Source organism: Schistocerca gregaria, chromosome 4 (genome assembly GCF_023897955.1).
Source record: "Schistocerca gregaria isolate iqSchGreg1 chromosome 4, iqSchGreg1.2, whole genome shotgun sequence".
NCBI lineage: Eukaryota > Metazoa > Arthropoda > Insecta > Orthoptera > Acrididae > Schistocerca > Schistocerca gregaria.
The window spans coordinates 301,357,681-301,382,239 of NC_064923.1; the positions used below are offsets into that span (position 1 = coordinate 301,357,681).

At 36.8% G+C, this 24,559-nt stretch overlaps 1 protein-coding gene across 4 annotated transcripts in view; it reads right to left on the minus strand.

The window, feature by feature from the left end:
* The window catches only part of LOC126365875 (voltage-dependent calcium channel subunit alpha-2/delta-3), an 859,858-nt gene that overhangs the window by 22,083 nt on the left and 813,216 nt on the right, over window positions 1-24,559 (minus strand). For all 4 annotated transcript variants that reach the window (XM_050008568.1, XM_050008566.1, XM_050008567.1 and 1 more), the window contains 2 exons: window positions 10,080-10,322; window positions 7,142-7,259 (listed from right to left, as the gene is read on the minus strand). In XM_050008568.1, coding sequence (XP_049864525.1) covers window positions 7,142-7,259; window positions 10,080-10,322 — 361 coding nt within the window. The remainder of the gene's footprint in view (window positions 1-7,141; window positions 7,260-10,079; window positions 10,323-24,559) is intronic.

Here is a 24,559-nt window from a genome sequence, read left to right on the forward strand (position 1 = left end):
TGGTGGGCCATGTTGAGATATTGACTTGTTTCATGTGAAAAGTGGATGTGGAGAAATTTCAAAATCAATAAAGTAAACAACTTCCTTTCCTGCAATGAGTCAATAATCTCTATGAACTTAAGGTCTCTATTGCTTAACAGCTTTCATTTATTACATTATTCCATAACATATTTTGTCTACTACCTCCATTGGATTCAAACTGTGAACTTTGAAAATGAAGTTCAGTGTAACTGCAGAGTAAACCTTTGTCAAAGCTGAATGTCAGATGCCTATTTAGCACAAGATTTTCTTCATATTGACACTTAATTTTGTTTCATAGGTCCTGAGCTCAAGCATGATGATGTGAGTAGCCAAAACACTTTAGAAATGACATAATACATTTAATAATAGATTAGAGATTAGATTAGATTAGATTAATACTTGTTCCATAGATCATGAATATGACACTTCGTAATGATGTGGAACGTGTCAGGTTAATGAAAGATGTCTGTACAAGATATTACATTACACAAAATATTGCATGACACTAATGCTTAAGTTAGTTTTTCCCCTCCCTTAATTTATATCTAAAAATTCAGCCAATGAGTAGAAGGAGTTGTCATCTAGAAATTCTTTTAATTTATTTTTAAATGTTGGTTGACTATCTGTCAGGCTTTTGATGCTGTTTGGTAGGTGACCAAAGGCTTTTGTGGCAGCATAATTTACCCCCTTCTGTGCCAAAGTAATAATAATAACAATAAAAATAAGCAATCTAGACAGTCTATTTCAGAAAAACAGATTTAAAGTAGAGGCAGATGGTTTTGCTTCTCCGCTCTAGCAGTGGCCTTTTCTTCATCACCAGGGCCTATGCAGCAACAGATCCTCTCGGCTAGATATTTGCAAGTTGAATGTTAATTGTACGATGACCACTCTTGGGGTAAAAGCACCATGAGAAGGGAATCACTTCAACATGAACTCCATGTGTGCTCCAGAAGGAACTGTCTGTCAGGTGGAAGAGGCCCTCCCACAAGTGATCAAAAGTAAGGGTTATAGCCTTATGTGCAGGATTTGGACAAAAATACGCAAACATCACAAGAAATGCTTGCTTGAACATAAATGCAGATGATAGTCAAGCCTTCAGGTTGTACTGTTGCTGTGCAATGTCCTCAATAGTTTGCAAGCATCAGTCATGGTCAGATGAATGCTCTGTGAATTTGTGAGTGCATTATGTCAGAGCTAAGGGAATGCAAATGCGGCCAAATTGTTGGTGCCTGTGTGGTAGATGCTTCCATAACCAATAAATCTGAAGTGTTTGGTGTTTCAAGAGGTACAAGCTCGAAGATTTATACCATCTGTAGTGTACGGGAAAACATCATGTGTTAAGTCACAATGTTGATGAAAGTGTGTGTTGAGTATTAGTGACTGAAGAGGATTATGATGAATAATAAGAGGACAACAGCTGCTAAAGTCACTGCAGAACTGAATGGCACACTTGAAAAACCCCATCAGCAACAAAACTGCATGAAGAAAACTCCACAAGGAAGGAACTGCAAGGTGAGTTGGAATTCTAAAACCACTCATCAGTGATGCTAATGTCCATAATAAGAAAATGTGGTGTTCAAGCCATAAAACCTGGACTACGGAGCTATGGAGGAATGTCATTTGGATGAATGAGTCTTGTTTCACACTGTTTATATCTTCTGGCCAAGTTTATGTCCCAAGAGCAAAATATGGTAGGGGTTCAGTGAATATTTGGGCATGGTATTCCAGGGGCCCTATGGTTACTCTGCAGGGTCACATTACTGCTAAGGATTATGCGACCATTTCGGATGATCAGCTCCTTCTATAGTATGATGTTTGTTGCCCAATGGGAACAATCATCCAGGGCTGATTTTGTAAGCAAGAGGATGAATTGTTGCATCACCCTTGGCCGCCACAGTCACCAGATCTCAGTATTACTGAAATGAGCCTTTGTGGTCTACTTTGGAGAGAAGGGTGTGTGATTGCTATCCGCTTCCATAATTGTTACCTGAACTTGCCACCATTTTGTAGGATGAATGGTATAATACTGCCTTGAAAACCATATAGGTCATTATCCATCTATTCTGAGATGACAAAGCTGTTTTGAAAGCCAACTGATTTTCCATATCATATCGGGCTTGGTAATGTGTTGTGTTTTTGGGGTTTCCATATTTCTGTCCAACCCTCTGAATTGTCAAAGATTTTCACCACGAATCTGTTTTTTCTTTTTTTCTTCTGGGGGGGGGGGGGGGGGGGGCAGCTAGTGGAAGTGGCCAAGTCAGCTAACCTCAATCATGTGATCTTACTACAGCTATTTTCTGGAGCCTCATAACAGAGCCCATTTTATTTCTGTAGTGATTGCTGCTGTGGGTTGTTCACCTCATAATCCTATTTACAAGCGGACTTTATGGTCTGGCTATCTTCATACTTACGAGATCTGAAGCTCACTGCCTGGAAGATCTGTTTATGCTAATGTTGGAAGAAATCTTTTTAGAAATAACTTTTTAATACATTTATCTAAATTTAATATTTATTAACTAATAGATACGTGAATTAGCAAATGAAAGCTTCATCAAACCAGTCTTCAGACTCACAACCACCAGTACAACAACAACAACTAACAAATACTGTATCATATATTTTAGATAAAACTGCTGCCTTATTGTTTTTAGTTATTTATCACATGAAATCTGAGTACTGGCAGGAAATTAAAATTTAGTACAAATATGTAGAACATCAAATACAAAATATAATACTTTTTTATTTGTAGAGATTGGGCAGTATTATTGAAGTGGTTTTTTTCCCATTTAACAATGAGGCATTTAGGATGTCTGTATCAAATTTTAATTTTTTAAATGTCCAGAAATTAAAAATAAAAAGGATGTTAATTTTGTTAAAAAATTATGATTCAGTATTTGTTGATTAACATTTTCATATGATAATATAAATAAAATTTAAATAAAGATATGTTGCATCTAGTGAGAATCAAACCACTGATGTCACATGATGCATGCTGTTACAAGTAAGGATAATATAATAACAGAAGTATTTATGTACTTACTAATGCTTAGAAATTTTCAAAGGTGATTTTTCAAGTTTTATAGAGAATTTTATCCACTGCCTTATAAAACTGATGTCTTATGTTAGCAAAAAAGATGACATAAAAAGTTCCAAAAAAGACATTGCACACAGCAAAGGTAGACAGAAAATCGGTAAGCTCTGAACAGCAAGCACGTGTAAATTGAACTGTATACAGCCAGCCAAGGGTGAAATATAGCCACTGAACTTTGGCAGACAAGCAGTCAGAATTTTAATTGCATAATAAAGCCAGGAGTGAAATGCAGTGGTGCTCCATCAATGGGTCAGGAAGAAATTTCCTCATTGTGCAAAAAGGACTTTTTTGTCTTTCTGGCAGGATCAAGTGATGATACAAGGAACAAAAAAATGATCTTTTAATCTTGTTACACATTATTGTTTCTTCAGTGCCACATCTTTATGGCTTGAGAGAATGGTCCTCTGTAAACAAAGAAATTGAAAGTGCAAATGCAGAGATGCAAAATATTTGCGGGCTGTTTGAAAATGTAACATTTGTGAACATAAGCAATTTGGGAACAAATGTTATAGTAACAAAAGTTTTGGATGTAGTAAATAAAATTTCAAACATGCAGTGTGATGATACAGGAGTCATATCTCTCATGGACAAGATGTGTGTGTTACCTGGAGACTCAAATGGGAAATCTGGTGTCAGCAAAATTACAGCCCTCCAAGACAAATGTGAGATTTTGTTAATGCAAGTGAACATCCCAAATGCAAGCAGCTCACAGAACAGCACAGTAGTTGTGGAAGAGCAAACACCAGAAATAAGTGAAACAGCAGCAACACCTTCATCAGAGGCAGCAGCAGCAGCAACAACAACAACAACAACAACATCTCATTTCTGACAAATACTAACAAAGAGATAGAGGGGCTGGCCAGTACTTACCTCAGCTCAGTACAGCCGATAGATAAACAAAAAACAACCGAAAATATACGTTCCTAGCTTTCAGAATAAATGTTCCTTCATCAGGGAGGAGAGAGGGGAAAGAAAGGGAAGAACGGTTATGAAGCAACAGGAAAAGGAAAAGAGGGAGGGTAGCAAGGATGGAGGCATGGTTGTCAGAGGGAAGCCAAAGATATTCTATTGTAAGTACTGTGCCAGCTTCAAACCAAAGAGGATGCATACAGAAGTAAAGAGGTATATAGTATAAAGATAAACACAACTATGTAGGATGAAAAGATGCGTGAATGGCTAAAGAGGAAAGGGAAAGAGGAGAAGACTGAAGAGTAAATGGGAGTGAGGTTGTTTAACGTAGGTTCAGTCCAGGGGGATGGCGGGATGAAAGGATGTGTTGGAGTGCAAGTTCCCATCTCCGCAGTTCAGAGGGACTGGTGTTGGGTGGGAGAAGCCAAATGGCACATACGGTGTAGCAGGTTCCTAGGCCTGGAGGGCATGCTCTGATACTGGGTATCGGACATCTCCTAGGCGGACAGTTCGTCTGTGTCCGTTCATGCGCTCAGCCAGTTTAGTTGTTGTCATACCGATGTAAAAGGCTGTGCAATGCAGGCATGTCAGCTGATAAAGGACATGTGTAGTTGCACACGTGGCCCTGCCTTGAATTGTGTACGTTTTACCTGTAGCGGGGCTGGAGTAGGTGGTTGTGGGGGGATGCATGGGGCAGGTTTTGCAGCGGGGTTGGTTACAGGGGTAGGAACTGCTGGGTAGAGAAGGTAGTCTGGGAATATTGTAGGGTTTAACAAGGATGTTACGGAGGTTAGGGGGGCCTTTATTTCAAAGATGCAATTCCAATGCCCAAGCAGTTCATGAAACATCCCACAATTACTTACAAGGTATGCTAAAAACTCATCTTGTTCCAAACAAATACATAAAACAAGAAATGGTAAATTGTGGTACACCAAGTAGTTGGAGACATTAAAAAATAAGCTACTGCTGTTAAAGTGCCTTGGCAAAGTAAACAATTCTAATGAAATTAAGGACCTTGAAACAACCACTAAGAAACTGTATAATAAGGAGCTACTACTGGCGAAACAGAGATACAACACTAATCTCATAAAAAAATAGTAAAAATCAATGCAAAGCAGCCTGGTCAGTAATCATTATCATTAAATGTAAACTCAAAAACTTTGATAAGACAGTCCCAATACCATCAGATATGTTCAACAAATATTTTGTAAGCTGTGTTGATGAAAACAAAAAGATAATTAGTGAACCCAATGTAACATATATGGAGTACCTTAAAAGCACAAACCTAAATCGTAATCAGGCCAAAACTTCCTTGAAACACTCCAAAGAGGTATACCAAGATGAAGTTGTTAAATTGTCAAAGAAATAAGAAATTCATATAGCATAGATACTTTTAATATTTCAGACCATCTATTGAAAGAAATAATACATTACATTGCAGCACCATTAACATATTCTATAACATTGTGTCTCATAGAAGGGGTTTTTCCTGAACCTCTCAAACTATCCAAGGTGACTCCAGTTTTTAAGATGGGTAGCAAATCTGATCCAGCAAACTATAGCCAAATTTATCTTATTCCAGGACTAGCCACAGTCATTGAAGGCATAATGTGTCAGCAGATGTATGAGTACCTAGAACTAAATGATATGTTACATACATCACAGTTTGGTTACAGAAAATAAAAGTCAACCATTCCAGCCACAGAACTATTTGTGAGAAACATTCAAGGACCATCCTCACATACGGGTGGCCTTATGTGATCTGAGCAAGGCCTTTGGATGTATTGGTCACTCTGTTTTGCTTTCTAAACTTTAGTACTATGGAATATGTGACAAAAGTTTAAAACTCCTCAAATCATACCTTAATACGAGGAAGCAAGTGATGAGTTCAGGAAGTCAGCTGTCAAACACAATTGAGGTTCAACACAGAGTGCCCCAGGAATCTAAATTAGAACCACTTCTATTCCTTGTACATGTAAATGACTTACCAAGAAACATAGACATTGAGACATATACATCTACAGATGATACAACTTTTCTGTCTGTGAACCATGTACTTGATAACCTTGTTAGTAGTATGAATTTGGCAAAAGAAAATGCAACATCATGGTTTAATGTGAATGGTCTACAGTAAAATAAGAAAAAGACCCAGAATATGTGATTCAGATTATCAAAGTCTGTAAAAATAGAAAAACAAATTGCAAAATTTTTAGGTATCATACTTGATGCTGTGTGGTATTCGGATATGTGAGGATGGTGTACTTTGCTTTGCTTCAATTTGTTTTAAGGTATGGGTTAATACTCAGAGGAAACAACAAAAAAATTAATGAAATTCTGGTGATCCAGAAGAAAACAATCAGAGCTATGGTAAAAGTAGATAATAGGACACAATGTAAACCAATGTTTATTAAATATAGAAAATTAACAGTTATTAATCTATTTATTCATGATGGTGTTAACTATGTACTTGCTGAACTACCAAATTTAGGTGTAACAAATCAAAGACACGACCACGATACAAGAATCTATACTTCTCTGTCCATGCCACAAAACAGATTAGCAAAAAACTAACAATACTCATTAGTATATGGCAATTTAAATATACAACAAATTGTCTAGACATGCCTCAAGCATGCCAATAAAAGTGTTTAAGAAAAAAGTTACACAACTTCTTGTTAACTAACCCATGCAATTAAAAGAATTTTTAGAAACGTCCAGTATCAACTTAAATATATAAAAAGTATTTTATAAAATTAATAGGTTAAGTGAACTGATGAAGTCTGTTGCATGTAATCATGCTGAATGACTAATAAAGAATTTAATCTGAATCTAGGCATGGAGAGTCAACTAATATAAAAATGAAAAAATCAAAGACTGCCAGTCCATAAGTTCAACTTGCTAAAGTAATGAATTGTAAAATCAAACATAGAGAAAATATGACAGCTGCAGAATGATAAAGTGGCAGTACAAGATGTGAGAAGTCATCACTTTTTAGGCTGACAACAACTTTAGGAATTAACAAATAATATATAGCATAATTTTGTTGACTGAAACTTGAGACTGTTTCAGCTAGTCATCATAATAAATATTGAAATGTGTAAAAAGTCTGTTACAGTATACCATCATCATCAGCAAAAGTCCATCTAGGATCCCAAAGCTGATAGACATTTGTCTTCATCAATAACCAAAGAAATTTGCTGACGACCCACTGCAGAAACCATTTCATTGGCAGGAGAGGCTGCAAAGGAAGATCACATTTCAGGCATTCTGCACCAACTTTTATTACTTATTATCATAAATATAAAACAAAGATGATGTGACTTACCAAACAAAAGCACTGGTAGGTCAATAGACACACAAACAAACACAAACATACACACAAAATTCAAGCTTTTGCAACCAACAGTTGCTTCTTCAGGAAGGAGGGAAGGAGAGGAAAAGACAAAAGGATGCGGGTTTTAAGGAAGAGGGTAAGGAGTCATTCCAAACCCGGGAGCGGAAAGACTTACCTTAGGGGGAGAAAAGGACAGGTATACACTCGCACACACACACACACACACACACATATCCATTCGCACATACACAGACACAAGCAGACATATATATTTTTTAAGTGTTGACAAATTTTCCTAATAAAATGAAAAATTTTAGCTGGGTGTTACTTCATGTATAGTGTGGGAGTGGTATGGATATAAGATAAAAAAAAAACTGGCAACTGATGAATTCTTTGACTGATTAAGTGTTGTGTTTAAAGACACTGTGTGACATTCTACCAGCTACTGTATATGTTATTCTGTGTATGGTTGTACCAGACTGCACCATAATCAGTAATGTTATGGATTAGGTCAGTCATTGGGAATTTATCTCAAAGTTTAAAATAAATAAACAAATAAAATTAAAAAATCCATATTATCAACACTTCTATCCTACAAATAGAACTGAACCACAACATTTTGTTGTTGTGTGGAGCCTATGATGCTGTGTGACATGAGTAGCTATTATATGTTGGGTTATTGCCTTTACTCCTAAATTATTTACATTCTGCCAGAACCTTCCAGACTGTAACTGTAGGAACTGCTGCACATAATAAAGGTGTACATGAATCCTAGTTAAGGGCATCCAAGTTAATTTGTGATTTTAATCATAAACTATTGCACCCAGCAGAGGTTAAATCCATTCTATATAATCATTTTTAAAAGATGGACATTATTTCTTACATATAGTGCAGAAAGAAAATTAGTCAATTTTATAAACTAGCTCACCATTCTATGTATATGAAAGGGTACTGCTGGGAGATTGTTACTGAGTGATTAGTATTAAGAAGTGTAAGTGTAATTTTTGCAAAGTAATTTGGAGCATCAGGAAGATTTGTAAGAAACTGGTCAGAGTGAACCTTAAGGTTGATGGCAAAATGGATGAGCATGAAGCACAGCCCTGAAAGGTAATCAAGTGGCAACAGTTATTCTCCAGGTTCACTTAACTCATATGTGTTGGCTTAGTGAACACAAACACTTGCAAAGTGTGTCATTTTCAATTACTCTACTGCTGACTTTGAAACCATTTCACATGGTGAAAGTTTGACAAGTTTCTCAATGCAAATTAAAAATGAACAAATTATAAAAAAATGTGTATACATATAAAATGTCTGCCTATGACTGATTGAAAAAAAAAATGTTTGGAAAATATAAGAGTAGTATAAATAAACATGCTGTCCTAATATCTTTTATAATAATTTATAGAAAAATAAATATAAAAAGACATTAATATTTTCATCTATTAGAAACTCTGTCTAGATCTTAGCTACTGCATAGAAATATGATGCAATGCTGCACAGGTGCACACCTTAACATCTACTGCGGCTACAAAAAAAGAGTTATTAAGTATTATACAAGGACTAGGTTCCAGAGAACCTTGCTGTGAACCTTCCACATAGCACAAATATTTTACAATCTATTCCTTGTACTTCTATAAATGAATTATGGTTTTTGTTTGCCAGAAAATGAATGTAAGTAAATGTAAGGATATACATGATCACAACAACAGGTCCAAATGTACTCAAACAACAAAATTAAAAATGAAAGACCAGAATGATATTGTATAAAAAGCGATTAATCTATACCTTGTACTTCTACAAATTAATCATGCTTCTTGTCTGCTGGAAAGCTAATGTAAGTAAACATGACCACAACAGCTGGTCCCTATGTAACTACAAAGAACAAAAGTCAAAATGAAAGATCGGAACAATATGATATAATAGCCAGCCAGATTTCCTGAAAACTGTTAACCATAGATCTTTCAAATCAAAGATAATTTTTTTTAAAACTAAAGAATGCCTTTATTTACCCAATGAATTTTAGAACGACAAATAGTAAGAATCCACTGATGGATTGTAACACGAAGTATTTAAAACCTAGACATATGAAAATCCAAGTGTTTTTATAAACAAATCAGACAGTTTCATCAAAATTACAATGTATGGTATGTGTTAAACTAACAATGATGTTTGTAAAGATTGGAGTGAATTTTAATACATATCACCCATTTTTGTAGTTATTATTTGTAACACTTTGAGTCATACGTATGATGTTTGGAAAAGTCACCATACTGAAGACTCCACGCAAAAAATGTGAATAAATAAATAAAAGTACTGTGTCAAGTGTATATTTCAGATATCACATCACTTTTCAATCACATTCCACAAGTTCCTATTGTTAGTGAATGTGCTTGAAAATATGCATGATGTCTGGAAGCTGGTGCATTTCAAAGAATGTAAAGAACATTAAACAATTAAAGTTGAACCACTTGGTTTACACACTGCTTGTGATGGTTCAGAACGCTGCACTTATCTAAGTATCTAATGCAGTGCAGCCTGTAACATTATTCTAATTTGACTTTACATTTGTATTTAATACTGTAAATATAAACAAAAAAATTGCTCCCCCTTTTTTCGAGGATAAGAAGTGCTTAGAATTTTCACTGCTTCATTACTTACATAAATTCAAATGATTATAAAACTACCAATTTTTCATTTGAAGTGTTGATCTGAATATTAACTTACACTTGCATGAATTCCTGCAGCACTGTATGGAGATTTCTGATCAACACAGGCACCTTGATAATCGTAAACTGCAACTTTCTTATAAATTTTATCTTGTACCAAGGAGTCCATTATTGTTCCATCAATCTGACCAAAGAACTTTCCCGTATTATCAAGACTTTCAGAAATAATAATAAATCCATTATTGTCCAGTACATAGCAGTCCAGTTCATCAGATACACACGTTTTCTTGCAGTTTGAACACTAAGAACAAGCAAACAATTTTTTATTTAATTTATGTAGTGATCGACCAAATATATGTTTGAAAGTTCTCCAGTACCATGCAACAAGCATCAAGAAAGCACAAATTTTATAATACAGATGACTAACTTAAGGGTCACAAAATTGCACATTTTTAGTACATATAAGGTCACTAACATAATGCCATTTTTCATAAATTGCAATAATATTTCTTGAATGGTGCTGTACCAATTGCACCCACAATGGATCATTTTTGTTGTTTTGCAGCAGGGCTGGATATATTAATCAGCAGGACCACTGCTCATGTTACACAGAAGTCAATATTCAAGTCCATATCTAGTACATAGGTTTCATTTGTCAGGAAGTTTCAGGCATGTGGTACTTTTGTGGGCAACTGCTTGTTAAGAGCTTTCCTTTCAGTGAAACTGAATGGCTGGTGTATCTTTCCACTGGAAATGACATGTCATTTTGGTGCTGCCATGAAGTTATTAATTTGGTATTAACAAAGTTTCACTTCTTCAGTCATTTCATTCACAAAAAGTGAAAAGTTCATGCGAAGGGCAATCATAAACTCAGGTTTCAATTTGTTTTATGATAAACATGGGAAAAACTAACATGAATTTCTTCATATTTCTATTTCATTTAAAAGGCTAAGGACTAAGTACATTCTTTTTACCTATACGAATCAACACAGATTTGATGTCAATTATGCTTATATAATGTTTTTCAGTGTTAAAAGTTCCAACCAGTATGACTAATTTGTTTATGTATGTACACAAAACTATTAACCCAACAGTAACAACCAAATAAAAAGTAGATTCATAAACATCAATTACTTAAAATAGTGTGACTGTGAGTAACAACTGTGCTTGCTGCTGCACTTTAGCTAATAGTGTGGAATTTATGTGTGGGGATGTGTGAACTGTGGTTTTCAACGAGACAACTACAATGGGAAAGAAGAAAGTACTTACAATGAGGTTATCCATGGACAAAGTAATGTGACAGACTGAGATCCATCTACTGCACAATGTGTTTTTGTGTGAGATATTTTTTTAAAAAAACAACACAATACATGATCTTTTTTCGAGTATGTAATTATATATTTGTGGTTTGCTTGACTTCCAGCCTACAATAATAATTGTTAAATGACATTTGATATAACTTACAATGGAAAATACTTTAATAGTAGTTTTGTTTGGATCTTACAAAGACACAAATCAGTAGTTCAGAATGACAACAGTTAGCACAGTCTAGTATTCAGTACTAACTGAAATGCTTTTATTTGTATAAGATGTCAAAACTTCAGCACTTGAATCACAGATATTGAAGGAAATCACAGTACCTATTTACTTCTAATGAAAATTTACATATCTTAATAGCAATTATTAAAAAGATGTGTTTTACAGAGTTTAGAATGGAAAATCTTTGCATTTTTCAGGACAAATTATTTAAAATAATACTCTATTTTTTGGTGAGAGAGTTACCATTATCAATAATTTTGAGCAGGTTGTTGTCCATTGCGATTTTCATGAAATGGCAATTACAACAATACAATAAGTATTACTTATTGTCATAAACCTATACTAGGACTTGTGCAAAGCAGTTAGTTGTAAGGTGATTACAATTGCAATTGGCTGAAGCTGGTTTAAGGTGTTGCAAATTGTAAGAATTATGTCAAGTTGAGGACCAATGATTTATGAATAACTGAAGAATGTTACAAAATTTGGCCAGCAGAACATTATTTTTAAAGTAAAATTCTTATGATTATATAAAGGTGTGGAATAATAATAATAATAAAGTCACCTCATAATTTCTGCAGCCAACAAGAAAGATGTACAAATATTACTAACAATCGCTGTCACCTCCAATTCCAGACAGTAAGCAGCACTGTTACAATACATAAGATGTGCTTAAAGGTCAGGAAGATTTGTGCTCTTCCAGGAGAGATAACGCCACAAAATTGTACTAGAGCAAGTGGGAAAAAAATTAAATAGATGAGGTTGAGCTGACAAATGGGATATTGGAAAAGGTAACAGAAAAGGTGTAAAAAGGGAGTGCTTTATACAACTTTGTTAACACTGAAGGGAAGGAGTCTCTTCCAGCTACACAAGAAAGTAGGATGCAGCAGACCATAGACAAAAATTCAAGAGACAGTTTTTGAAACTGATCTGAGTGGGAAAATAAAGTGGTTGATGCGTGCTAGGACTGTAGGCCAGCATCTGAAGCAAAAACTAGGATCAGGATACCATACCACATATACTGTAAAACACCATACTAGGCCTCAGCAAAGTAATAGAGAATATTGAAGCACTGACATGTGATGTGTCCCCAGCATCAAAGTTAATTATTAGTAGTATCCTGCATAGAAGCTTGGTAAGTGATAAATACATAGACAGGATAAAAAACTGCATCAGAGAGCAGTGCAAAAGACTTGGTGCAGTTTTCGTGGATTCAAATAAATTTATCAGTGATAAATGTGCAGGGCAAGATGGACTTTATATAAACAGGCTAGGATCAGCAACATTCAGCAATATGTTCAGTGATATTTGTCTTTCATGCTTAGTGACGGAAACTAGTATGCAGAGACAGGGGTGTAAAAATTGATAAAGAAGTTGAAACAAAAACACACAAACAGCATTTCAAAACAGATGTAGTTAGGAATATTCAAAAAAGTAACAATAGATTCATAATGCACTTGAAAATAAATGGGTTACGTTCAAACTCCACAAATGAGAAAGAAACAAAACTTAATGACTTACAGATCATTTTGTCAGAAATACCAAATATCAAGCTTGTATGCTTGAATGAACACTGGCTTACAAAGGATAGTATCAAAATCTTAAATAACCTTGATAATTTTTTTGTTGCCAGCAGATTTTCTAGGAGTAATTTAACATGAGGAGAATCGTGCATACATGTGGAAAGATTAATGGAGTATAGAGCAAGATTCAATTTTGATTCCGTTAATGAAGAATGTATATATGAAAGACACTGCACAGAATTAGGTAAAAATATTGTAATCCTATTTGTCTATAGAATTCAAGGTGCAGAAATAATGAAACTTTTTTTTTTTCAAAATTCCAGTATCTATTGCAAAAACTTCAAAAAGAAACCTTGAAAAGAGTCATAATAACTGGTGATTTCAGCATAGATATAGCCAGAGAATCCAATAACTCAACAAAATTCATTGATATGATTCAAATATCAGGTTTTGGTGCAAATTTCACAAATTTTACTAGAGTGAACAAAACGTCTGCAAAATGTGTAGATAATATTTTAACCAATTATACTCATAATGGGGCAAATAAGTTTTGTTTAGATTTAGAATTTTCTGATCATTGTGCTCCATTTATGGAGTTACCACGAACAATAAAACCTTGCTCAAAGAAGACCTACACCAAACACCAGTTCAGCAAAGAAAATATGAACTTATTACATCACAGATTAAATAAGGTGGAGTGGGCTACTGATCATAGTATTTCATGTTCTGATAATTTTGTTACTTTCTTGGATAACTTTCTACACATTTTTAACAAAATTTTCCCCTTTACTGTACACCATAGAAAAGTAGGAAATAAAGTAAAGTGGATTACTGAAGTAATAAAAATCTCCTGTGCAAGAAAAAGATGGCTACATAGGGAGCTAAAACATAACAAAATACCTGATTTTGTTACCTATGTAAAAAATTACAAACATATTTTGAAAACTGTTGTAAAGGCAGCCAAAGAACTGGCAAATAATAGATTTATATTGGATCATGAAAACAAATCAAAGGCATTATGGTCAGTGATAAAAGCTGAAACAAGTGCCACAGGTAGAGGTCATGGTATTTCTGAAATCAAGACAGAGGATAAAACTATTGTAAATCCTGATCAAATTTTTGAATTATTTAATGAATTCTTTATAAATGCAAACAGATCAAACATCAATGTAGAACATTACCCAGATAAGGAAAATTTCTTCAACAGTGAGCAATTTGAAGGTGAATTTTTCAGTATGTTTACCAAACTACTGTAAAAATTATAGAAAATGTGATATTATCATTAAAAAGTAAAACATCAGCAGGATGGGATGGGATATCAACAAAAGTGATAATAACATTCTCTGAAATAATTGCTCAGCACTAACTACAATAGTTAACCAGTCCCTTCAAGAAGGTTATTTTCCAGACACACTGAAGAACACAGTTCAAATGTGTGTGAAATCTTATGGGACTTAACTACTATGGTCATCAGTCCCTAAGCTTACACACTACTTAACCCAAATTATCCTAAGGACAAACACACACACCCATGCCTAAGGGATGACTCGAACCTCAGCCGGGACCAGCCGATGTACACAGTAGTTAATACACAAAAGAACTTATGGGAAATTAGCGCCCAGTTTCTCTTCTTCCATCACTATAAAAAATATTTGAAAAGGCAGTCACCATACAAATTCAAAATTTCATAGAAAAATCTAAAATAATCTCAAAAAATGAGTAAGGATTTCAAAAAGGCAAAACAACAATATCTGCTATAAATCGTTTTATTGACAAAATTATCTCATCTCTAGACAACTCACTACATGCGACATGAATTTTCTGTGACCTATCAAAGGCCTTTGATAGTGTGAATTACTCCTTGTTACTCTGTAAACTGGAAAAGTGTGGAATTAGGGGCACAGCATTCAAATGGTTTAAGTCCTATCTAACTAACCAAAGACAAAGACTGGCTATATCATCACAGAGAGAAACTTATACTTCAAAATGGAAAACCATTTCACATAGAGTGTCCCAAGATTCTCTCTTAGATCCCATTCTGTTCCTGTTTTACATAATTGATCTGCCACTTAATATTGAGTCTCGCCTCAGTTTTACTTGCAGATGACACATCTGTGATCATTGAAAGTAACAGTATTGATTAAATTCCACAAGCTGTATTAAATACTTAAGAAAAATTAGATACCTGGTTTTATTTAAACAGGTTTAAATTAAATATGGAAAAGACTCAGTTAATGCAGTTAAAAAAAAAAGCAAAATTAAACGACATTCAGGTCAGTCACAGAAACCAGGATTTGCTGTGTGAAATTCCTAGGAATGCAACTAGATAAAAATCTTATCATGGCGATCACACATACAGTACCTTGCAAATAAATTAAATAACCAAGCCTTTACAATGAGGATATTGTACAATGCTGCTAGTATGGGCATAAGAAAAGTAGAATATCACAGCTACTTTGAGTCAGTAACAAAGCATGGAATTGTATTTTGGAGTAACTCAAACCATGTGTGTCAAACACTAAAACTTCAGGAAACCATTATTAGAAATATGCAGAATGTGGAGCGAAGAAAATCATGTCATAAACTTCTAAGAAATCTAAGTATATTAAGTGTTCCCTCACTATACATATATGAGCTGATTATATTTGCACACAGTAACCCTGATTTATTTGTAGAAAATCATTTTCAACAAGATTACAACACCAAAAATCAAAATAATTTTATGCTGCTCACCCACCATTTAAAATTTTATGCTCAAACTCCAAATTATGAGGGTATGAAATTTATAACAAAGTGAAAGAAAGAGAATTGCTCAGCATAAATGAAGAAACGTGGAAAAATCCTTATATGAGAAACTAGTGCAAAATTTACTATTCAGCAGAAGAATTTATAAATGACAACATGAAAACTGGAGAGAGCAAGTATTTAGGACTGTTAATTTTTAAAAGTTTGTCACTTTGAAGAAAAATTATTAATTCCATAATTAAGCAGCTATTCAGTACCATATATTATATTACTGATATTATAAGGAAAATTGTAAACCAGTTTTTGTGTTTTGACAAGTCTCCTGTACATTAATCAATGGCTTGAAATTGTATGCTACGAGACAATAAACTTATATTCCATTCTATTCTATTCTATCGAAAACTGGGAGGAGCAGGGAGCAGGCAACAGTCCGGCCAAAAAAAAACAGATCATGAATGACCTGGATAAGCTAAGGACAACTATCTTGGACACAAATGTAAAACATTTTCAATGTTCTGGCACAGCACGATCAACAATGGATGTACAAATCCAATAGCCAAGTTATACATATTACTGCTGACTTTGGATGGGGCTCACATTGACACTGTACTGGAAGCTATTACTGAGAGGTGGGGACTCACACGACACAATCTACACCACACCAAAAGGGAGAAAGATAGCTTAGCTGAAAATATTAAACACTGCATTGTCATGACTGGTAATATTCTTGTGATTAGAGGTGCAGGAGGTAAGCCTTTTCCAAGTTAAATATCAGGCAGTTATAATTAAAGTATAGCTACTCACAGAGGTCTATATGATAGCAAAACTTGGTATATGTGCTAACGTGTTAGTGCGGAACCGAGTTACACTGGGACAAAGTTAGTTCATTATTTACAGTTTTGGTCACTGGATGCAAATCTAGCACTGTACACTGTTTGTATGACAGTATGACATCCACACTGTTATTTGAAAATCCATAACATGAGTGCCTCCCCCCCCATGAACCATGGACCTTGCCGTCGGTGGGGAGGCTTGCGTGCCTCAGCGATACAGATAGCCGTACCATAGGTACAACCACAACGGAGGGGTATCTGTTGAGAGGCCAGACAATGAAGAGGGGCAGCAGCCTTTTCAGTAGTTGCAAGGGCAACAGTCTGGATGATTGACTGATCTGGCCTTGTAACAATAACCAAAACGGCCTTGCTGTGCTGGTACTGCGAACGGCTGAAAGCAAGGGGAAACTACGGCCGTAATTTTTCCCGAGGGCATGCAGCTTTACTGTATGATTAAATGATGATGGCGTCCTCTTGGGTAAAATATTCCGGAGGTAAAATAGTCCCCCATTTGGATCTCCGGGTGGGAACTACTCAAGAGGATGTCGTTACCAGGAGAAAGAAAACTGGCGTTCTACGGATCGGAGCGTGGAATGTCAGATCCCTTAATCAGGCAGGTAGATTAGAAAATTTAAAAAGGGAAATGGCTAGGTTAAAGTTAGATTTAGTGGGAATTAGTGAAGTCCGGTGGCAGGAGGAACAAGACTTCTGGTCAGGTGACTACAGGGTTATAAACACAAAATCAAATAGGGGTAATGCAGGAGTAGGTTTAACAATGAATAGGAAAATAGGAATGCGGGTAAGCTACTACAAACAGCATAGTGAACGCATTATTGTGGCCAAGATAGATACGAAGCCCACACCTAGTACAGTAGTACAAGTTTATATGCCAACTAGCTCTGCAGATGATGAAGAAATTGATGAAATGTATGATGAAATAAAAGAAATTATTCAGATAGTGAAGGGAGACCAAAATTTAATAGTCATGGGTGACTGGAATTCGAGTGTAGGAAAAGGGAGAGAAGGAAACGTAGTAGGTGGATATGGATTGGGTGGAAGAAATGCAAGAGGAAGCTGCCTGGTAGAATTTTGCACAGAGCACAACTTAATCATAGCTAACAATTGGTTCAAGAATCATAAAAGGAGGTTGTATTCATGGAAGAAGCCTGGAGATACTGACAGGTTTCAGATAGATGAACTGTAGACTAAAACTGAAGAAACTGCAAAAAGGTGGGAATTTGAGGATATGGGACCTGAATAAACTGAAAGAACCAGAGGTTGTAGAGAGTTTCAGGAAGAGCATAAGGGAACAATTGACAAGAATGGGGGAAAGAAATACAGTAGAAGAAGAATGGATAGCTTTGAGGGATGAAGTAGTGAAGGCAGCAGAGGATCAAGTAGGTAAAAAGACGAGGGCTAATAGAAATCCTTGGGTAACAGAAAATATATTGAATTTAATTGATGAAAGGAGAAAATATAAAAATGCAGTAAATGAAGCAGGCAAAAAGGAATACAAACGTCTCAAAAATGAGATCGACAGGAAGTGGAAAATGGCTAAGCAGGGATGGCTAGAGGACAAATGTAAGGATGTAGTGGCTTATCTCACTAGGGGTAAGATAGATACTGCCTACAGGAAAATTAAAGAGACCTTTGGAGATAGGAGAACCACTTGTATGAACATCAAGAGCTCAGATGGAAACCCAGTTCTAAGCAAAGAAGGGAAAGCAGAAAGGTGGAAGGAATATATAAAGGGTCTATACAAGGGTGATGTACTTGAGGACAATATTATGGAAATGGAAGAGGATGTAGATGAAGATGAAGATGAAATGGGAGATACAATACTGCATGAAGAGTTTGACAGAGCACTGAAAGACCTGAGTCGAAACAATGCCCCCGGAGTAGAGAGCATTCCATTGGCTTGGGAGAGCCAGTCCTGACATAACTCTACCATCTGGTGAGCAAGATGTATGAAACAGGTGAAATACCCTCAGACTTCAAGAAGAATATAATAATTCCAATGCCAAAGAAAGCAGGTGTTGACAGATGTGAAAATTACAGAACAAGCAGGTTAAAAAGCCACAGCTGCAAAATACTAACACGAATTTTTTACAGACGAATGGAAAAACTAGTAGAAGCCGACCTCGGGGAAGATCAGTTTGGATTCCGTAGAAATACTGTAACACGTGAGGCAATACTGACCTTACGACTTATCTTAGAAGAAAGATTAAGAAAAGGCAAACCTACGTTTCTAGCACTTGTAGACTTAGAGAAAGCTTTTGACAATGTTGACTGGAATAGTCTCTTTCGAATTCTAAAGGTGGCAGGGGTAAAATACAGGGAGCGAAAGGCCATTTACAATTTGTACAGAAACCAGATGGCAGTAATAAGAGTCGAGGGACATGAAAGGGAAGCAGTGATTGGGAAGGGAGTAAGACAGGGTTGTAGCCTTTTCCCGATGTTATTCAATCTGTATATTGAGCAAGCAGTGAAGGAAACAAAAGAAAAATTCAGAGTAGATATTAAAATCCATGGAGAAGAAATAAAAGCTTTGAGGTTCGCCGATGACATTGTAATTCTGTCAGAAACAGCAAAGGACTTGGAAGAGCAGTTGAATGGAATGGACAGTGTCTTGAAAGGAGGGTATAAGATGAACATCAACAAAAGCAAAACGAGGATAATGGAATGTAGTCGAATTAAATCGGGTGATGCAGAGCGAATTAGATTAGGAAATGAGACACTTAAAGTAGTAAACGAGTTTTGCTATTTGGGGAGCAAAATAACTGATGATGGTCGAAGTAGAGAGGATATAAAATGTAGACTGGCAATGGCAAGGAAAGCATTTCTAAAGAAGAGAAATTTGTTAACATTGAGTATAGATTTAAGTGCCAGGCAGTGTTTTCTGAAAGGATTTGTATGGAGTGTAGCCATGTATGGAAGTGAAACATGGATGATAAATAGCTTGGACAAGAAGAGAATAGAAGCTTTCAAAATGTGGTGCTACAGAAGAATACTGAAGATAAGGTGGATAGATCACGTAACTAATGAGGAGGTATTGAATAGAATAGGGGAGAAGAGGAGTTTGTGGCACAACTTGACTAGAAGAAGGGATCGGTTGGTAGGACATGTTCTGAGGCATCAAAGGATCACCAATTTAGTATTGGAGGTCAGTGTGGAAGGTAAAAATCGTAGAGGGAGACCAAGAGATGAATACACTAAGCAGATTCAGAAGGATGTAGGTTGCAGTAGGTAATGGGAGATGAAGAAGCTTGCACAGGATAGAGGAGCATGGAGAGCTGCATCAAACCAGTCTCAGGACTGAAGACCACAACAACAACAACAACATGAGTGAGCAGTACAGATGTCAAGAAGAGAGACTGTGTGCCATTAGTAAAACTGTTTTATTTGAACTGCAAGGAATACATTGCTGCATGGAGAGAGTATCACCAACTGAAAGGTCTAGAAGAGGCCGAATGTCACTATAGGTTCAAGGAAGATGACAATGAAGTTCAAAAACATGGATGAACGTAGTGTGGCACCCAGAGCAGTAAGGCACCTTATTCCAGGGGAAGTTACTGACGAGGTTGCTGTTGCTGTAACTGACCATGTAGAATGTGCTCAGGGTAGTGCTAGTATCTGTGAAGTGTCATGAGAATTGTCCTCAAAAGGACAGAAAATTCTGTGTCTATATTACACTGGAACCTGCACAAGATCCAGCCCGTGCAGCTACTGAAACATCATGATTCACAGCAACGTGTTGAATTTGTTCTTCGCTTTTCGGCAAGGACTCATGACAATATTCTATGAAGTAAAGAGGCACACTTTTCACAACAGTGTACAGTGAAAGCACAGAGCTGTGGAATTTTGGTACTGTTAAACCAAACATTGTCCATGAAGAGCCATTGCACTCTCCTTATGTGACTATGTAGTGTAGATTCACAAGCACCTTTATTCTCGCTCCATTCTTCTTTGAAGAGAATACACTCAGAGGGCCTGTCAGGTGTACTGTGACTTCTGCATGTTACTGAGGCCTCCTCGTAGAGCACGTTACTTCTGCTTTGGAAGAGCAGAAACAGTGGAAACCACTGTTTTCATGCAAGATGGGATGACATCTCACCCCATTCACCCAGTGAAAGATCTGGTTAATGCAAACTTCTACAAATGTGTTATCTTCAAAATTTTCCAGATGCGTGGCCAGTAAGATCACCTGATCTGAATCCATGTGACTTTTGGCTACGGCGATATCTGAAAGAAAGCATTTACCAGGGAGATGGTCAGTCTCCACCTGGTCTGAGGCCCAGTATGACCAACGGGAGCATGTTGCTCAGATGCCACTGGAACTGCTGCTAACAACTGTTGATCATATTGCTTTATGGATGCATCATGTTGTCACCACCTCCAATGCTCATACTGAACAAATTGTGCAAGCAGCCATTAATAATAATAAAACCAACATTATGCCTTTGTCATTTGTTTGACCTTTTCTGCCCACATTCCATTCCTAATCCATTACATATGGAAACATTTCTTCATGTCTTTCTTGCATTCACAGAGCCAGATTTGCACTTGATGGCCAAAATTGGAACTAATTTTTTTCCAGTGTTAATTGTTTCTGCATTAATGCATTATCGTATGTACAAAATTTTGCTACCATATGATAATCACTGCCCACACTAGAAATGTGAGTATCTACACTTTAATTACAACTCCCAGTACTTCATTCAGGCATATTGCTTCAAAAGAAGTCGTGCGTGCGCACGCTCGCTCGATAGCTAATGAACTTCTTGCCTAGATGTGAAGTCTTTCATAATGGGTTTCTTGTATTCCAGGCAGAAACAGAAGACATAAATATGGTGCTAGTTCAATGGACATACACAAGAACAGAGAGGGCATGCTGAGACTGGTGTACAGTCAGAAGACATAAACATGGAGCTGGTTATGGAAATTGCTGACAATAATATGGAGGGCTCCTCCAACCTGATATTAGTTCCTACACTAGCAGTATGTAGCCAAGATGATGCCACCTTTCATCATGTGATTTCTAGGCCACAATTGCACCACCATGTGACTTGGGTAGTTCTGCTAATCCACAGCTGTATATAAGGCTGGCCAAGATGGCCTAAAGGCACTTTGTGTTTGATTCCTACTGTGTTCCATCCAGATACATTGCTGTAAAGTAGACTCTGCTTAAGGATTAACTTTCAGACTAACAAATGATTGCTGACATTGGACTCTGTCCCACATTGCCTTAAAGACCCTGAAACCAAACAACTGTATAACTTATGAGTTAGCACAGTTACTGGACTTTACTCCAGATCACTGCTGGGCTCTGTATGTGATTGTACTGTGAACTGTTGTGAGTTTGCAATAAATATGTGTTCAAAAAGAAAATTGGTGACATGTATAATGGGCCCAGCTAAGCTATTACAGCAACAGCATCAAATAATCTGGCTTCAACAACAATTAGGAATTCAAGAGGTGGGGCACCACCAGCAGATGGATATACTGGTTTAGCAGCTCAGCCAGCGATCTCATGATGGAAGACAGCAGCTTATGGCCCCATCCCTGTCACCACCACTGACACCATTTCCAGCCTACAAGGAAATAAAAGATGACTGGTGTGCACATCTTCACTATTTAAGGCAACACTCACAAAATTTAATGCCAAAGACAGTATGCTTCATTCTTATTGTGGGCTAAGCCAGAATTGTTCCAGTTACTGCAAAAGCTGTCTCCATAAACAGACTTGGTCCCCCCCCCCCCCCCCCCCCCCCCCGCCTTTTCAGGACTTGTGTAACTAACCGGCAGCTTACAGTAAACAAAGTCATGTAGTGTCAGTCTTTCTGCAGTTTAATCAACATAAAAAAAGGCCAAACCAATCACATGCAGCATGGGTGGACACATCTTCAAGGACTCAGTTGAAAATGTCAAGTTATCTGTGACAAACCGACTCATAAGGAGTTGTATGCCAATTCACTCAATCAGGATATTTTAATTTAATTCTCACTTTAAGAAATTGTTCACAATGAGTATCAAGACTTCTGTGCCCGACACTGGAAGAAGTCCTATGCATAGCTCAATCATTCAAGGTTTCACAGGCAGCTACATTGGCAACCTCCAATATAGCCTATGCCAAGCCAAGGCAACAGAATCATTCCCATCTACTTTCCTCAAGTCTTCCTCATCATCAAATGGCACAACAGATAACTTCAAAGCCAAGTGCTCCCAGCATGTGAAGACAGTTTCCAAATGCACAAACAATTCAACTCCCCTTTTTTCAGGCAATCTGTGTAGTGTGGATGTGAAAGGCACCTTGCTGTGGTGTACCAGAAGAATTACAACTGCTTATGCCTGCCAGGACCCCATCTGAAATGCTTGGATATAAACAGCATAAGGTTGGAGATAGCAGGCAACTTGGTGTTTCAATACAAGTGTTTGTGGTCCAGGGACAATATTTTTCAGGTTGACACAGGCACACCTGAAATGCTAATAAATGTGCAAACATTCAACATTTAGGCATCCCAACACTAACACAACCTACACAGAAACTAGTTGGCCATGGTAACTGTTACAAAGTAAAGTCAACGCCAGCACACCAGTCGGGAATGACAGAGAAGAGTGTGAGAGATGAGAAGAGATCATGCAATCATACACTGACCATCTCCCCTCCAGGATGACAATGTGATAGCAGCGGCCCCTAGGTGAAGAAGACGTAAGCTACATGCCCAACTGGTGGCAGCCCACTTCGATAACAGCTTCAGCATTAGCCACTTTGTTAGCCAATGCATCATAGCCTCTTCATGAGCAATCTGTACGTAGCACAGATAGAGACCAGTAGTCACTGCAGTTCAGTTGACAGCCTGTTGTTAGTAGTGGCCACTAGGACCAGAAGTGTTACTTGTGTTTGTCTATTCTGAAGAATACCGATTATTTTGTATGTTGCCCTTTGCTTGCGACACATCTGTGTAATTGCACTTGTGGATGATCAGGTATAAATGACTACAAGAATTCTCAGATTAAAGTTAAGTATTTGTACTTGTCTTATTGTAATAAAACTCATTAATATGAGTTGTCTGATTGACTGTCTAGTGAACTGAGTATGCAGGATTAATAGACACAACAACATGGCAATGAGATGTATGGATAACATGGTGCCGATGATATAGGAGAAATAACATAGAGACAACCTTTTAATGCTCTGAACCCAGAGCCACCAGCTGCCACAGATCATCGCTGTTTTGTTTTGTCATGAGCTTTTGTGTTTTGCTGGTACCTTAATTCTATCTCATCTTTTCTTTGCAGGTGTGTGTGTTCACATGATTTAACAGTGTCTCTTATAGTATTTCTTTTATTCAGAGTTTTCAGGAATGTGTTGCAGAAATTTTCTTTATTTGTGTGCTTATTTTTTATATTGTCTGTTTATTGCATTTGTCTATTCCAAAATGAGCAACCCACCTCTCCCCCTGCTCAGGCATCTCAGCTGCAAGTGACAGATGCAACGCAGCTAACACAGATGTTTCAGTTTCAGATGCAGCAGACTGAAATTCTCCTAAACATGGTACAGCTCAAATGGTTGCAACATTATGAAGCCCACATCATTCCTCACAAAGTATCACGTACAGTAAAACTACATTACTTTTTGTCAATGGTAGGAAGTGCAGTCTTTTGTCTCATTCAGAAATTGTTCCTTAATGCCACTCCAAATGAACTTTCCTACGATTAAGTTGTAGGTTCTCTAACTAAATATTATGACCAACAAGTGAGTGTGATGGCAGCTTGGTTCCAATTCTTTCATTGCAAGGAAAGTTCAGAACAAACTTATTACAAGTGGGTAACAGATTTGCAGGGTTTAATGAGGAAATGCAAATTCAGAGGTTCTTGTGGTGCTTTATATTCTGATTTTA